Genomic DNA, 16,713 nt, shown 5'->3' on the forward strand with positions numbered 1-16,713 from the left:
CAATGAGCAAAGGTATGTTTGGAGAAAACAGGGTGCAGAATTTCATGAAAAGAACACCTCTCCAACTGTTAAGCACGGGGATGGATCGATCATGCTTTGGGCTTGTGTTGCAGCCAGTGGCACAGGGAACATTTCACTGGTAGAGGGAAGAATGAATTCAATTAAATACCAGCAAATTCTGGAAGCAAACATCACACCCTCTGTAAAAAAGCTGAAGATGAAAAGAGGATGGCTTCTACAACAGGATTATGATCCTAAACGCACCCCAAAATCCACAATGGACTACCTCAAGAGACGCAAGCTGAAGGTTTTGCCAAGGCCCTCACAGTCCCCCAACCTAAACATCATTGAAAATCTGTGGATAGACCTCAAAAGAGCAGTGCATGCAAGACAGCCCAAGAATCTCACAGAACTAGAAGCCTTCTGCAAGGAAGAATGGGTGAAAATCCCCCAAACAAGTATTGAAAGACCCTTAGCTGGCTACAAAAAGTGTTTACAAGCTGTGATACCTGCCAAAGGGGGTGTTACTAAGTACTGGCCATGCAGGGTGCCCAAACTTTTGCTTTGGGCCCTTTTCCTGTTTTGTTATTTTGAAATTGTAAAAGATGTAAATAAAAAGTAATCTTGCTTAAAATATTAAAGAAATATGTCGTCTTTAACTTTATGCCTTTTGGAAATCAGGTCATCTTTTACTCGCTTAGCTATTCATAGTAACAGAGATTTTGACCGGGGTGTCCAAACTTTTGCATGCCACTGTAGTTTGTGGAATCTTACATGAAAGCATTCAAAAATGGCTCCTAAATGAAGCATAACTCAACTTTAAAGGAGCATTTAAAATGGTTTTATCAATATAACCAGCAGACAGACACGCAATTGAGTTACAGTCAGGAATGAAAATGAGAGTGAGCAAAATTGGAACATCGAAACTGAAACCTGGCTGGCCAAACAAACTGTGTTACTGTTGTAGTAGGGGCTCACATACACCAGACCAGTGAAGTCAAAAGGTGAAACCTGCAGAAAATGCAACAAAAGTAGAACGCTTACAAAGAGCATGTTGGGCAAACAAAAATAAATAAGAGTACAGGAAGGAGAAAAACATAAAAAGTCAAGTTGCAGTTTCAGAATGAGTTTCATAAATCTGCATGCTATTAATGAGAGTGACATAGGACTAAGTAGCCTTGAGATTTACAATGTGAAAACTAACAACAGGCAAGTAAAATGGAATTGGTTACCTGGATGACTTCACTGTTACTAGTAAGGATGACAAGGAACATCTGCAAAATCTTCATTCTGTGTTACAAAGATTAGAAGACTATGGGCTCAGGGCACAATGCAGTAAGTGTGAATTATTTAAACCAAGCATCTGTGGTCACACCATTGATGTGCATGGATTACACAACTGTGCTCTCCGACCTTTCTGGTCAGGAAAGACATTATTCCACAAGAGTGAGAAATCCTCCACAGCGATTAAATATTCAGGCTTGACTGGGATAATTAAAATTTTACTATGCTGTGGATGTCTATATAGCAGTTATAATATACTGTATACAAGTTGTAATGCATTCTACATTGAGTTGGAGTTTATAGCTAAGCAGGGAGGATTGTTGTCTATTTTATATTTTACTAATATTTGAGTATATTGTAAATACATTGTTTGGTTAAGGATTGATTGTTGTAAGAACATTTAATCAAATAATATATTTACAATCTATATACTACTAAAACTCTCATGCTCTGTCTGTCTGTGACCTCCAATTAGCATAAATGGTGCATTACAGCAGCACTCTTTTTGGTTAAATCGAATTAAAATGCGCTAACTTACAGAATGCAGACAAAGTTCAGGTTTATATATTCGTATAAAATTGCTCATTCGCAAAAATCAACAGGCTCCCTTTTAACCCGAGACCCGATCAGCCATCATGGAAATTGGGACGTGACAGCCCGACGCATACGCATGGCCAGCCTCAGCAGCAACATTTACCGGAGAAAAAGGGCAGGGCTGCTCTACTTCAAGGGGTCACATTCTGCTAATCACCATCAGCATGTGCAGGATTGGGACAGATCTAACTGCCACCCATCAATAAGAGATAATTAAATCTTATTGTAATGACGTACTTCGAGACACCCATCAAACCCTTTGCTGCAGTCAAAGGACAGCAGTGACTATATCACGTCCATTTAGGAGAGCACCAACCACACCATCAAGAATAATCAGCATCCTTTGGGTTACTGCTTTGTATCTTCTATCCAGCATTTGGGTGAAAAAAATGGTCAGCCTAATTATGCCGCATGGAAAGGGAAGGGGGACATTATGGTCAAGAGATGACGTCAAACGTCATTGGGAGCAGCAAGGAGAAGGAAAGAACAAGAATCAGATGAGGTCAGGGCCACACGACTCCAGGATCAAAGAGTCAGAACAAAAAAAGATGAGAGAAGAAGAGACAGAGGAGGACAGGCATGCACATCTCCAGGATCAGACACAAACAACAAACAGCAGAAGAGATGAAGAGACGGAGGATGAAAGGGCTGCATGTCTCCAGAATGACAATGAGAGGCACGAGGGTGGCAGATAAACCAGAAATTATGCCATCAGGAGTGTCCTTCATTAAATGAGGAGCAACTATATTTGCTTTGCTACGCATCGTTCTTCTTTAATAAACTGAGGTTTTCTACTTCAGTTTCCAAAGCAATGTGACACCAATAGCATTCAGGAAAATTTAATGTTCATTCTGGTCACATCAGACTGCACTACCCTTCTCTCAAAGGGTGCCCCAATGGGTCACCCCGTTGTCTAGTATTACTTAAACATTACAGGTTCATTACATGATATATGTAAAAGTATGTGAATGACACATGTCATTATGCCACTATATTATACTTGTCCATCTCAGTAAAAGTAAAAATGAAGTTTTCACGTTTCCCTGGTCTCCCCTGTTTTTCTTTCTATTAGTTCTATGTTAAGAATTTCAGTCACTTAACTTTTTCAAAAATTCTAGAGTTTCTAGTTTTTAATAACATTTCCTACATTATCTTTCATCTGCTACATCCTGATCAATTCACTTGGTATGATGTTATCCCCCGAAGCCTCTCTGCGTCAACCTCATAGGCCACAGAGATAGAGAACCCAGCTTTGTATTGTCAGGAAACCCAGATATATGACACTTGGTCCCTACATCCAGATCTCTGATATAAATTGTGAATAGACAGCGACTCAGCACCAACCAAGCAGCACCTCTGCAGTGACCGTTTCAAATTGAATATAACAGATTTAATTTAAAACTTTTTCTATCCATTGACCATCCTCAACACATACCCCCTCCACAATTCCTCTGACTTTATTTAGTAACTTTTTGCGCGGTATCTCATCAAAACTGACATACACCACCAGGATCTATTAGATTCCCTTTATTTATGCTAGTTATGTCAAAAAGACTTGCTAATCATGCTTTTCTTTCAGAAACTGATGTAGATTTTTCCATTACTAACATTGGTACATACAGTTGAAGTCAGAAGTTTCATACACCTTAGCCAAATACATTTAAACTCAGTTTTTCACAATTCCTGAAATTTAATCCTAGAAAACATTCCCTGTCTTAGGTCAGTTAGGATCATTACTTTATTTTAAGGATGTGAAATGTCAGAATAATACTAGAGAGAATGATTTATTTCAGCTTTTATTTCATCACTTTCCCAGTGGGTAAGAAGTTTACATACACTTTGTTAGTATTTTGTAGCATTGCCTTTAAATTGTTTAACTTGGGTCAAACATTTTGGGTAGCCTTCCACAAGCTTCTCACAGTAAGCTGCTGGAATTTTGTTCTATTCCTCCAGACAGAATTGGTGTAACTGAGTCAGGTTTGTAGGCCACCTTGCTCGCACATGCTTTTTCAGTTCTGCACACAAATTTTCCATCAAATTGAGGTCAGAAAATGATGTCAAGTCTGGTTCATCCTTGGGAGCAATTTCCAAACGCCTGAAGGTACCACATTCATCTGTACAAACAATACTATGCAAGTATAAACACCATGGGACCACGCAGCTGTCATACCGCTCAGGAAGGAGATGCATTCTGTCTCCTAGAGATGAACGTACTTTGGCATGAAACATGCAAATCAATCCCAGAACAACAGCAAAGGACCTTGTGAAGATGCTGGAGGAAACAGGTAGACAAGTATCTATATCCACAGTAAAACGAGTCCTATAGCGACATAACCTGAAAGGCTGCTCAGCAAGGAAGAAGCCACTGCTCCAAAACCACCATAAAAAAGCCAGACTACAGTTTGCAAGTGCACATGGGGACAAAGATCTTACTCTTTGGAGAAATGTCCTCTAGTCTGATGAAAGAAAAATTAATCTGTTTGGCCATAATGACCATCCTTATGTTTGGAGGAAAAAGGGTGAGGTTTGCAAGCTGAAGAACACCATCCCAACCGTGAAGCATGGGGGTGGCAGCATCATGTTGTGGGGGTGCTTTGCTGCAGGAGGGACTGGTGCACTTCACAAAATAGATGACATCATGAGGAAGGAAAATTATGTGGATATATTGAAAGAACATCTCAAGACATCAGCCAGGAAGTTAAAGCTCGGTCACAAATGGGTCTTCCAAATGGACAATGACCCCAAGCATACCTCCGAAGTTGTGGCAAAATTGCTTAAGGCCAACAAAGTCAAGGTATTGGAATGGCCATCACAAAGTCCTGACCTCCATCCGATAGAAAATTTGTGGACAGAACTAGAAAAGCATGTGCGAGCAAGGAGGCCTACAAACCTGACTCAGTTACACCAGTTCTGTCTGGAGGAATTGAACAAAATTCCAGCAACTTACTGTGAGAAGCTTGTGGAAGGCTACCCAAAACGTTTGACCCAAGTTAAACAATTTAAAGGCAATGCTACAAAATACTAACAAAGTGTATGTAAACATCTGACCCACTGGGAAAGTGATGAAATAAATAAAGGCTGAAATAAATCATTCTCTCTACTATTATTCTGACATTTCACATTCTTAAAATAAAGTAGTAATGCTAACTGACGTAAGACAGGGAATGTTTTCTAGGATAAAACATCAGGAATTGTGAAAAACTGAGTTTAAATGTATTTGGCTAAGGTGTATGTAAACTTCTGACTTCAACTTTATTTGTACACATGTACATCAAAATATTCTACAAAATACACAGGGACTGCCGTTCCCAGTACTAATATACACGAGGACCACCACCCCTGTGTATGCTACAGGAAACAGCACTCACTTTATATATTATACTTGCTTCTCTGTTGATTCTATCACTTACCCTACCCCAGACTAACTGATCTATAGTTTCCCTGCTGTCTTTTTCCTATCCTTAATTGAGGGGTTTTATTTGCTTCCTTTCAATTTGTGAGGACTGTTCTAGAAATTGGTTTGTTATCATCACAAATACTGAGGTACAGTACATCTAAGAATTTGGTTCTGCATGCCAGCCATACAGATCATTTCATTACAACAAAGCATTGAGCTAGCACAAAGGAAAACAATAACAGGAGTAACAATTATAGAGGAAGTGCAGTGCAGACAGACAATAAGGTGCAAAAGAATTAGATGACAACCAGTTTATCTACTATCTCCATTGCCAATTCTTTCAAATCCTTGGGTTGTAAGTTAAAAAGTCCTGGGGATTTAACTGCTTTCAGCTCTATTATTTTTTTCAACTATTTTTATAATTAATGCTAATTTCTTTCAGCTTTTCACTCACTCTAGATACATTATTCTCCAGTCTGTACAGAAGCTTTTCCTCAATGAAAACAGGCACTAAAGAATTATTTATTTACTCTGCTATTTCCTTAATTCTATAAGAGATTATAAGAAAACCAAATTGCCTTTTACTAGTCTTTCCTCATTTTAAACATTCCAATAGATGCTTTTATAGTCCTTATTTATGTTTTTAGATGATTCATTTTGACTTCCAATTTTAAGAATTTGCACGCAAATTGCTCAAAAACTTTGCGACTGCAAGTAAAGAAAAAATTAAAGTGCTGGTGGATCTCAGCAGGTGTGGAGGGTGATGGAGAATCAATGTTTCGGGTTAAGACCATTTATCATAAACTCGAAATAACTGTACTATTGAAACATTGCATGTAAAACCCTGGTTAACCACACTTGGAATATCGTTTTCCATTCTGGTCGCCTCATTATAGGAAGAATGAAGAAGTTTTCGAGAGGGTGCAGAAGAAATTTACCAGGATGCTACCCGGATTAGAGATTGCCTTATGAGGATAGGTGGATCGAGCTAGGCTTTTCTCTCTGAAGTGAAGCAGGATGAGGGGCAACTTCACAGAAGTAAACAAGGTGGAAGAGACAATGAAGGAGTGAGTAGCCAGAGACTTTTCCCAGGGCAGAAATGGCTAATTCCAGGTGGCATAATTTTTAAGTAATTGGAAGATAGCATAGGAGAGGATGTCAGAGGTAACTTTATTTTTTTAAAAACACAGAACTCGGTGGTTGTGTGGAACATACTGCCAGAGGTGGTGTTGGAAGCAGATCCATTAGGGATATTTAAGAAACTCTTAGATAGGCACATGGACAATAGAAAAATGGAGAGCTATGTAGGAGAGAAGAGTTAGATTGATCTTACAGTAGGTTAAAAGGTTGGCACAACATCATGGGCTAAAAGGCCTGTAGTGTACTGTAGTGTTCTATGTTCTGCAACATAATATTGCAATAGTAAGTGATTCCTTGCATTTGCACTTCTGTTCAGGTAATACCAGTCAACTTTAATCCTGCAGAACGGATAATAAATAAATTTTAGTTGACCTTATATTTGCAGCACAAAAGCACACTTTAGGTTAAGAGAATACAGCAAACTACCCTAACTGGCCATCTCAACGTTCCAACCAGAATGAGGTGCTCAATGCAGGGGCCATTCCAATCAAGCAGTGTTCCTTCAGAAATAAAAATAAAATTGTTGTGTATTTAATAATTCAGTAATATTGTAGATATATTGTTTGATTAAGCATTCTTTGTTTAAATAATTTATTATGGGTTATATGTAAAAGCACATGAATAGCATTCTTCATTACGCCACTATGTCATATGTGCTCACCTCACTAAAGTGAGAAACAAAGAACACACACATCTCCTGGCCCTGTGTTTTTCTTTCAATTAGTTTTATGTTTTGGATTTAAAAAACATCCATAACAGTGCAGACGAGTAACTTTTAAACTGAACCTGAGATGACTACCTATTGAAGAGCAGCACATTTGTTTCTTCACAAAGAGAAAAGAGATGTTTGAGTTAAAAAAAAACAAGCATAAAATGTCTGTTTCTTCACAAGAGGAAGAGAGAGAGGCAGAAAAAAAGACCAAGAAGAGTTCATACACTGTGGCAGATGATAATAATCATGAATTAAAAAAAAGCAGAAATACTGGGCTATATCAGAAAAATAAACACATTTGATTACACAACAGATAATCGGATATTGTATAACGAGAGAATTAAGCAGTATCTTGAAGTAAATGGAAAACCCAATGAGAAATGAGTGCCAGTGTTACAGAGTGTAAAAGGTACGAAAGTATGCAGTTTGCTTAGAAGTTTAACTACTCCAACCAAACCAGCCAAAATGAACTTTGCTGATGTCGTGAAAGTAATGTGGGAATATTTAGAACCAAAACCATTGTTAATTGCAGAATGCTTTAAGTTTCATAAGCAGAATCAGAAAGGAGAGTCCATTTCAGCGTACATGATTAAATTGAACAGATTGAGCATTACAAGTTCAGTGATGGGGTTAATGATGCACCTAGAGATTCTTTAGTTTGTGGAATCTTACAAGAATGACTCCTGAATGTAGCATAACTCACACTTGAAAGAGCAGTTGAAGTCACTGTATCAATGGAAACAACAGACACAGAAGCAGTTGAGTTGCAGTCAGGAATGAAAGTGAACATGAAAAAAATTGCAACGTCTAATCAGAAACCTGCCTAGCAGAACAGACCATGTTACCATTTTTTGTAAGTATTCACATACATCACAGCAACACATGTTTAAAGGCAAAACTTGCAGAAAATGCAACAGTATAGGACACATACAAAGAGCATGCCGGGCAAACAAAAATAAATGGGCTGCAGGGAAGAGAAAAAGATAAAAAGTCAAGTTGCAGTTCCAAAAAAGGCTCTAATCTGCACACTATTGATGAAAAATCTGATAATGATGAGATTGACACAGGACTGACCAGCCTTGAGACTTACATTGTGAAAACTAACAAGAAACAAGCAATATGGCTTACATCAGAAGAGAACAAATTCATTAAAATGGAATTGAACATTAGATCAGCTGTTTCACTCATTCCACAAAACGTGCCTGAATGGCATTTCACAGATACTGAACTGAAGCCTGCAGATATCCAACTAAGAACTCATACTGCTGAAGAGATAACTCCTGCTTAAAGTGTTGGAATGAGCTACATGCCGATCAAAATGAAAGCACAAGCCCAAAGCTTTGTCTAGCGGCCTGAGATAGATTAGCACATTGAGCAGCTTGCCATGCACTGCTCGGTATGCCAACATGTCAAGAAGAAAGGTGTCCAGAGCTGTGAGAACCACCTCCTGCAGTTCAACTCCTATAACCATCACAGAGCAAGCCCTAGAACTTCAATATCTGTCTGTGTGTGTGTTTTATCTATATCTTCTCTCTTCCTTCTCAGTCCTGAACCGAAGTAGGGTCTCAGCCCAAAACATGACTATTTATTTATTTATTTCCATAGATGCTGCCTGATCTGAATTCCTCCAGCATTTTTTGTGTGTTGCATTGTAAATATATTGTTTGATTAAGCATTCTTTGTTGTGCAAATAACTTATCACAGGATATATATATATGTATATAAAATTTATTTTGAAAAATTTAATCCTTTATGTTAGGGTCCATTGCTCAGTTCAGTATTTAGTTTCTGGTTGGAATTTATGGGGGGGGGACCTTGTTAGAACATATATCCTGTAATAAATTATTTATGATATATATATGGCATGTGTCATCATATGTACATACCCCAGTAATGTAAGAAATGAAGTACACATGCATCTCCTGGTTCCATGATCTTCTTTCAATTAGTTTTGTTTTGGAGTAACAAAACATAACAAAAATAATTTTCCAAAACGAGCCTTGACTTAAAATTTTTAAAACTAACGAATAAAGGAAAGCCTTAAATTTAAAAAAAAATCACCCAAAACACGCAAAATGCTGGATGAACCCAGGAATTCAGCATGCCATCATCTGCTGTGCACCTTTCTCATTAAAACATAACTATCACAAATTATTATTTTTACCTAAATTTACGTTCTTTGGTAATAAATTTTCAATTTCCCTTTGCGTTCCCCAACACCCCAGCCCTCCCTAGAAGGGTTATTGACTAAATCCTCCTTTCTAACCACGCCCCCTCCCCGTAAATTCAGAAACTAAATACTGAACTGAGCAATGTACCCTAACATAAGGGATTAAAATTTTCAAAATAAATTTCTCAAGAATAAAAGAAAACATATGACAGCAGATCGATTGAGCTTCGATGCTGAAAATAAATGGGGAAAGAACGCCTAGCTAGTGGGATTAAAATGAAAGTAATGTGAAAATTAAAATGAAGCAATGAAGAAGGTGGAAATTTTTAAAAACTTTCTTAGGCAGAGGGTGGAATTAAATGTTTTCGAGCGACGTTCAGAAAAGGTGACGGGCGGTAACCATGGAGACTGGTGGTCGGGTCGCCAGAAACCCCGGACTCGGGTAGGCCGCGCCTCCATTTTTTTTTAAAAAAGGGAATCGGTTTTAAAAACGGGGTTTACTTACGCGTCTCTGCCGAGGCGGGTGAGGCCGGTGTTGAGGGAGAGTTTGGCGATGCTCCTCCACAGAGTGTCTCTGCCGATGAGCCGCTGGAACCTCCTGCAGACCTGCGACAGCCTGCCCAGGGCCTGGGCGTCTGTGTACGAGAACAGCAGCAGCAGGATGTCGTCGGGGAGCTGGGGCAGCAGCAGCGCCAGCATCGCCCTCCTCGACCCCCTTGGGCACGGCAGCCCAGCCTGACACCCGAACAGAGCAAATCACACCCCTCCACCAGCACTCACCCCCATCCTTCCCGTCCTTCTATACTCTGCCGGCCGCCATCTCCAGCCGTGCACACGGGAGTCACACACACGTGTAATCTGTCGTGTCAACTGTTCCAGTGGCATATATATAATTTATGTCAGAGTTTAGATAAAGTACAACTGCAGATCATCTGTTGTAGTGGAAAAGTAAGCAGGGAGAGAATTTGCAAGCAACTGTTCTATGCATTTTTATTATTTCATCTAATACTGCAAGGAGACATCTAATACGTTTTGCATAATTGTTTTATGTATTGGATTGATACGTGTGAACGCAATGGTCGTACACATACACGGACTTAATTTCCTAACGGCATTTGTAAAGCGGTTGAAGCCCGAAGGTTTAGGTTCATCTGATTAGAAAGGAATTGAGTTTTTCCCCACTATATTATGTTATAGATCTGAACATCCTTTGAAGGGGGTATTGTAACCAGAAATGCACATCATATTAAAGATTAGCTTTATTTGTCATATGTACAGCAAAACTTCGAAATATACTTTTTGCGTCAACCACAAGCACAGTCCAAGAATGAGGTGGGGGCAATCTGCAAATGTTGCCAAGCTTCCAGCACCAATATAACACACCTACAGCTTAATAACCCTAACACTTATGTCTTTTAGGTTTGTGGGAAGAAGCCAGAGCACCTGAACGAACCTACACGATTACGGGGAGAACATGCAATCTCCTTACAAACAACGGCAGGAAATTAACCCCAATCGTACAGTTGGTGCTGTAAAGCGTTATGCAAATTGTTATGCTACTCTAACTGGATGAACACTTGAAGAGCCAAGATCCCCAAAGCTACAGATAAGGAGCTTGGAAGTGGGAGCATCCAAATCATATTATTTTGCCCTGGTAATGACACAGTGAGATGAATAGTCTTTTTTGGTATAAAACTTAAATTTCTATGATTCTATATATTAGAATCATAGAAAAGTACAGCACAGAAACAGGCACTTTGGCCCATCTAGTCCATGCTGAACCATTTAATCTGCCTAGTCCCATTGACCTACACCCAGATCATAGCCCTCCATACCCCTACTATCCATGTACCTATTCAAGCTTCTCTTAAACATTGAAATCAAGTTTGCATGCACCACTTGTGCTGGCAGCTCTTTCCACAATATCACAACCTTTTCAGTGAAGAGCTTTCCCCTCATGTTCCCCTTAAACTTTTCACCTTTCATCCTTAACCCATGTCCTCAAGTTGTGCTACTACTACGTTGACTCAGGCCTAGGGAGCCGGCGTCGGGCACGATGACGGACTCTTCACTTCTCCCTCTCCCTGATCAGTGTGTTCAGTTCATCTACATTAGCCGTGCCGTTGTCTTCTAGGAGCGTGTTGACCATAGTCTTGGGAGGGTGCCCAGGGTTCATCTTCCCGTGCTTGGGCTCCCATATGATGACTAGGCTGGCAGGTAGCTCGGGGTGGCGTAGACAGTGCCCCGCTAGTTGCAGTCTTCTTGCCTTGATTTTAGTGGTGAGCATTGGTAGGTTGTTATAGAGCTCGACGTTCGTCATGTGCTGTGCCAACTCACATCAAGAGCCATCTGGAGCATTCGTGTATAGCAACCATTTGGAGACTTACGCATCGTCTTGGTGAGTGTCCACGTCTCGCATCCGTACGTGAGAATGGACTCTATGACTGCTATGAAAATCTTCTTTTTAAGCCCTCTGGTCAGGTTCGACTTCCAGATTTCCTTCATGTCGTTCATAGCCCTCCACGCCAGCGCCTTCTGTATCTTTATGTCCTTCTCCAAATTCATCATTCTTGACCTGAGGTACTTGTAATCAAAGACTTTCTTAATGCGATCATTCTCTATGATCTTGAGAGTACCTTCGTCACAGTTAAACACCATGTACTCTGTCTTTTTAGTGCTTAGGTGAAGTTCAACTTTATTGCACTCAATTTCCACGTTTGTCAGTAGCTGCTGTGCCTCCTCCATCTGGTCAGAGAGCAGGACGATGTCATCTGCAAAATCGAGATCTGTGAGTGTAACTGGTCTGACCCTTTTGGTTTGCCCTGGTTTTATGGTAAAACCAAGCTTGTCATAATCTTTGGTAGCTTGACGCAGAGCGTAACCAAGGACGATTATAAAGATGTAGGGTGTCAGAGTGTCTCCTTGCAGCACACCAGCTAGGAGCTCGAACACTGCTGTTTCTCCGACTGGTGATATAATTTTCACCATGGTTTTGGTATAGCTGGACTCTATTGCTCTCAGTAGATGGTCTGGCACTCCGTAAGCTTTCAGGATCTTCAGCATTTTACCTCGGTGAATGGAGTCAAGAGCTTTGCGAAAATCGATGTAAGCAAGCACGGCTGGTAGGTTGTTCTTCTTGACTTCCTCGATGATCCTACGGAGAGCAAGTATTTACATTACTGTTGTGCGCTTCTGCCGAAAACCATTCTGATTGAATCTTAGCTTAGGGTCAGTGGTGGTGCGAATCCTATTCAAGGTCATCCGATTGTATAATTTTGCTAAGATGCAGGTCAAGCTGATACCGCGGTAGTTATCTGTCTTTGTGAGGGATCTAGACTTGGGGACTGGGATAATGTTTGAGAGTGACCACTGTTCTGGTTTGTCGCCTTTCATCAATGCCGTATTATATATGTCCAGCAAGATTTTGTCCAGGTCACAGATCTTCAGGACATCTGGTGGTATCCCATCTGGTCCAGCGCTCCTGCCCTGTTTGAGCGCATATTTGGCCTTCTTCAGTTCCTCAATGGTGAATGGGCCATCATCGATGTCGTCTTGCGTTAGTATCGTGGGTATGTCCTCTTCTTCTTCCGTGATTGTTGGAGGGCTTCCCAGCAGGTTCTTAAAGTGGGTGAACCATGTCAGGACACGGTCCTCTGCTGTTTTACCACTTATTTGACCAAGTTGTAGTACCACCCAAATTCTGTAGACAAAAAAGCCTGCTTGCATTTACCCTATTTACCTCATAATTTTGTATGTCCCTCAATCTTCTACATTCCTAGTAATAAAGTCCTCACCTATTTAATCTTTCCGTATAACTCAGGTCCTCCAATCCTGGCAACACCCTTGTAAATTTTCTCTGTACTCATTCAAACTATTTACATCTTTCCTGTAGGTAGGTGATCAAAACTGCACAGGATACTCCAAACCAGGCCTCACCAACATCATGTACAACTTCAACATAACATCCCAACTCCTGTACTCAGTACTTGATCAGTAACTCCAGTAGTGTGCCACTCTACTGGAAGGTCACCCTGGATTCTCTGGGACTTGAACCCACAAACTTCCATCATCTGCAGAACTTCTTGTGTTTAGAGCTGCACACAATACTCCAAATTAGGCCTCACCAGCATCTTATACAATTTCAACATAACATGCCAACTCTCTACACTCAATATTTTGATTTACTGTATGAAGGCCAATGTGCCAAAAACTTTCTTTACGACCTTATCTACTTATGGCATCACTTTCAATGAAATATGGACTTGTGTTCCTAGAGCCTGTGTAAGACTTAACCTGGTTGTTCCTGCGGAAGTGTGACTCCTCGACTTGTCCGCATTAAATTTGAGTACAGAGAGGAAATTAAGAACCTGGTGGCATGGTGCGAAGACAATAACCTATCCCTCAACGTCAGCAAGACGAAGGAGTTGGTTGTTGACCTCAGAAGGAGTAGTGGACCGCACGACGCAATTTACATCGGTGGTGCGCAAGTGGAACAGGTCAAAAGCTTTAAGTTCCTTGGGATCAATATCACAAATGACCTGTCTTGGTCCAACCAAACAGAGTTCACTGCCAAGAAGGCCCACCAGCACCTTTACTTCCTGAGAAAATTAAAGAAATTTGGCCTGTCCCCTAAAACCCTCACTCATTTTTATAGATGCACCGTAGAAAGCATTCTTCTAGGGTGCATCACAACCTGGTATAGAAGTTGTCCTGTCCAAGACTGAAAGAAGCTGCAGAAGATCGTGAACACGGCGCAGCACATCAAACAAACCAATCTCCTGTCCGTGGACTCACTTTACATCGCACGCTGTCGGAGCAGTGCTGCCAGGATAATCAAGGACATGACCTACCCAGCCAACACACTTTTCATCCCTCTTCCCTCCGGGAAAAGGTTCAGGAGCTTGAAGACTCGTGCGGCCAGATTTGGGAACAGCTTCCTTCCAACTGTGGTAAGACTGCTGAACGGATCCTGAGCCGGATCTGGGCCATACCCTCCAAATATCTGGACCTGCCTGTCGGTTTTTTTGCACTAACTTACTTCCCATTTTTCTATTTTCTACTTATGATTTATAATTTAAATTTTTAATATTTACTAATTTTAACTATTTTTAATATTTGTAATCCAGGGAGTGTGAAGCACAGAATCAAATATTGCTGTGATGATTGTACGTTCTAGTACCAATTATTTGGCGACAATAAAGTATAAAGTAATTTCCATCTGCCATTTTTCAGCTCATTTTTCTAGCTGGTCCAGATCCCGCTGCAAGCTCTGATACTCTTCCTCGTTGTTCACCACATCCCCAATCTTGGTGTCATCTTGATGGAGACAGATGTGAGAAGCACGGAGGAACATCTGGAGAAACTTCTGAAATGCCTGCTTTGCTGCCGCTGCTACTGTGCGATCGAGAATCTCCGGAGGGGAAGGCCCCAAATCCTCAGCTTTGCCTATTGCTTGGCAGCTGGGGCCAGGGTCGAAGCACTTGGCAGAGATGGTGCTTGGTGCTCGGTGTCGGAGGCTGGAAGTTTCCGGACAGACTCAGGAGTCGGCTGTGGTCGGGTGTTTCCAGGGTGCTGCATCGGCAAGTTTGCGGCGCTGGAGGTTCATGGCAGGGAGAGTTTTTCTTCCTTCTACCGTCTGCGTGAGATGATGGGACTTTCGAGAGACTTTGAGACCTCCTTTTACCGTGCCCATGGTCTGTTCTTTATCAAATTACGGTATTGCTTTGCACTGTTGTAACTATATGTTATAATTATGTGGTTTTAGTCAGTTTTTCAGTCTTGGTTTGTCTTGTGTTTCTGTGATATCATACTGGAGGAACTGCTTGCGTTACTAAATGACAATAAAAGAGGACTGCGTGTCCTCATAATCTAATCTAATCATCCACAAATTTGCTGGTCCGTTTAACCATGTTGTTGTCCAGATCATTGATACAGATGATAAAAACAACGATGGGCCCAGCACTGATCCCAGCGGCACTCCACTAGTCACAGGCCTCCGGTCAAGCCAACCCTCTACTACCACTCTCCAGCTTCTCCCACACAGTCAATGTCTAAACCAATTTACTACCTCATTTTGAATGCCAAGTAACTGAACCTTCTTGACCAACTGTCCATGTAGGGCCTTGACAAGTGCGTCACTAAAGTCCATGTAGAAACATCCACTGCCTTGTCTTCATCAACTTTCCTGATAACTTCCTTGAAAAACTCTATAAGATTGGTTAGACACAACCTACCGTGCACAAAGCCATGCTGACTACCCCTAATTTGTCCACGTCTCTCCAAATACTCATATATTCAGTCCATTAGAATACCTTCCATAACTTTCCCACTATTGATGTCGGGCTCATCAGCCTATAATTTCCTGGTTTAATTTTAGAGCCTTTATTAAACAGCGGAACAACATTGACTATCCTCCAATCCTCTGGTACCTCACCTGACGCTAGGGATGATTTAAATATGTATCTCTGTAGGGCCTTGCATTTTCTGCACTTTCTCCCCACCCTCACAGAGTCCAAGGGAACACCTTGTCAAGCCCTGGAAATTTATCCTAATTTGCTTCAAGACAGCCAACACTTCCTCCTTTGTAGTCTCTATAATAGAGCCCATGACCTCGCTTTCTTTCACTTCGATATACTCTGTGTCTGTCTCCCAAGTAAATACAAATACAAAATTATGATCTTTTTTGGGTCCCCACAAAGATTACCATTCTAATTTTCCAATGGACTAATTTTGTCCTTTGCAATCCGTTTGCTCTTAACATATCTGTAGAATCCCTCGGGATTCTTCTTCACCTTGTCTTCTGGGAAACCTCATGCCTTCCTTTAGCCCTCCTGAGTTCTTTCTTATCTGTACTCTTGCATTCCTTATACTCCGTAAGTAGCTCATTAGTTCCCATCTGCCTATATCTGCTGTGCACCTCCTTTTTTCTCTTAACCAGGTCCTTACTCTCTTGAAAACCAAGTTTCCTTAAACCCGTTATCTTTACCTTTTATTCTGACAGACACATACAAGATTTGAACTTTAAAAATGTCACCTTTGAAGGCCTTCTTTGCCATAATCCACATTTGCCAGATCCTTTCTGATCTGGCAGCATCAAAATTGGCCTTTCTCCAATTTAGAATCTCAACCCGCAGAACAGATGTATCTTTGTCAGTATTTACTTTAAAACTAATGGCATTATGATCACTAGTTGTGAAGTGTTACCCTACACAAACTTCTGTCACCTGCCCTGTCTCATTCCCTAATAGGAGATCAAGTATCGCACACTTTCTTGTTAGGACTTCTATGTACTGAGTAAGGAAACTTTCCTGAATACATTTGACATACTCTCTCCAATCTAATCCTTTTATAGTATTGGAGTTTCAGTTAATATGTGGAAAGTTAAAATCGTCTGCTATAAGTGGTCTATAATATAGC

At 40.7% G+C, this 16,713-nt stretch overlaps 1 protein-coding gene and 1 long non-coding RNA gene across 3 annotated transcripts in view; one reads left to right on the forward strand and one right to left on the reverse strand.

The window, feature by feature from the left end:
• The window catches only part of fbxw4 (F-box and WD repeat domain containing 4), a 169,717-nt gene extending 159,565 nt beyond the window's left edge, over nucleotides 1–10,152 (reverse strand). Inside the window, exon 1 of the mRNA XM_072239050.1 lies at nucleotides 9,803–10,152. Coding sequence (XP_072095151.1) covers nucleotides 9,803–9,996 — 194 coding nt within the window. The 5' untranslated portion in view covers nucleotides 9,997–10,152. The remainder of the gene's footprint in view (nucleotides 1–9,802) is intronic.
• LOC140185626 (uncharacterized) lies at nucleotides 9,495–15,140 on the forward strand. Of its 2 annotated transcripts, XR_011882678.1 has the most exons (4): nucleotides 9,495–9,739; nucleotides 10,717–10,951; nucleotides 13,572–14,246; nucleotides 14,530–15,140. It is a non-coding gene; the product is annotated as an uncharacterized lncRNA (long non-coding RNA). The 2 variants fall into 2 exon arrangements; XR_011882677.1 differs by lacking the exon at nucleotides 13,572–14,246.
• The last annotated feature ends 1,573 nt before the right edge of the window (nucleotides 15,141–16,713 follow it).

This window comes from Mobula birostris, chromosome 21, assembly GCF_030028105.1.
Source record: "Mobula birostris isolate sMobBir1 chromosome 21, sMobBir1.hap1, whole genome shotgun sequence".
Lineage (NCBI taxonomy): Eukaryota > Metazoa > Chordata > Chondrichthyes > Myliobatiformes > Myliobatidae > Mobula > Mobula birostris.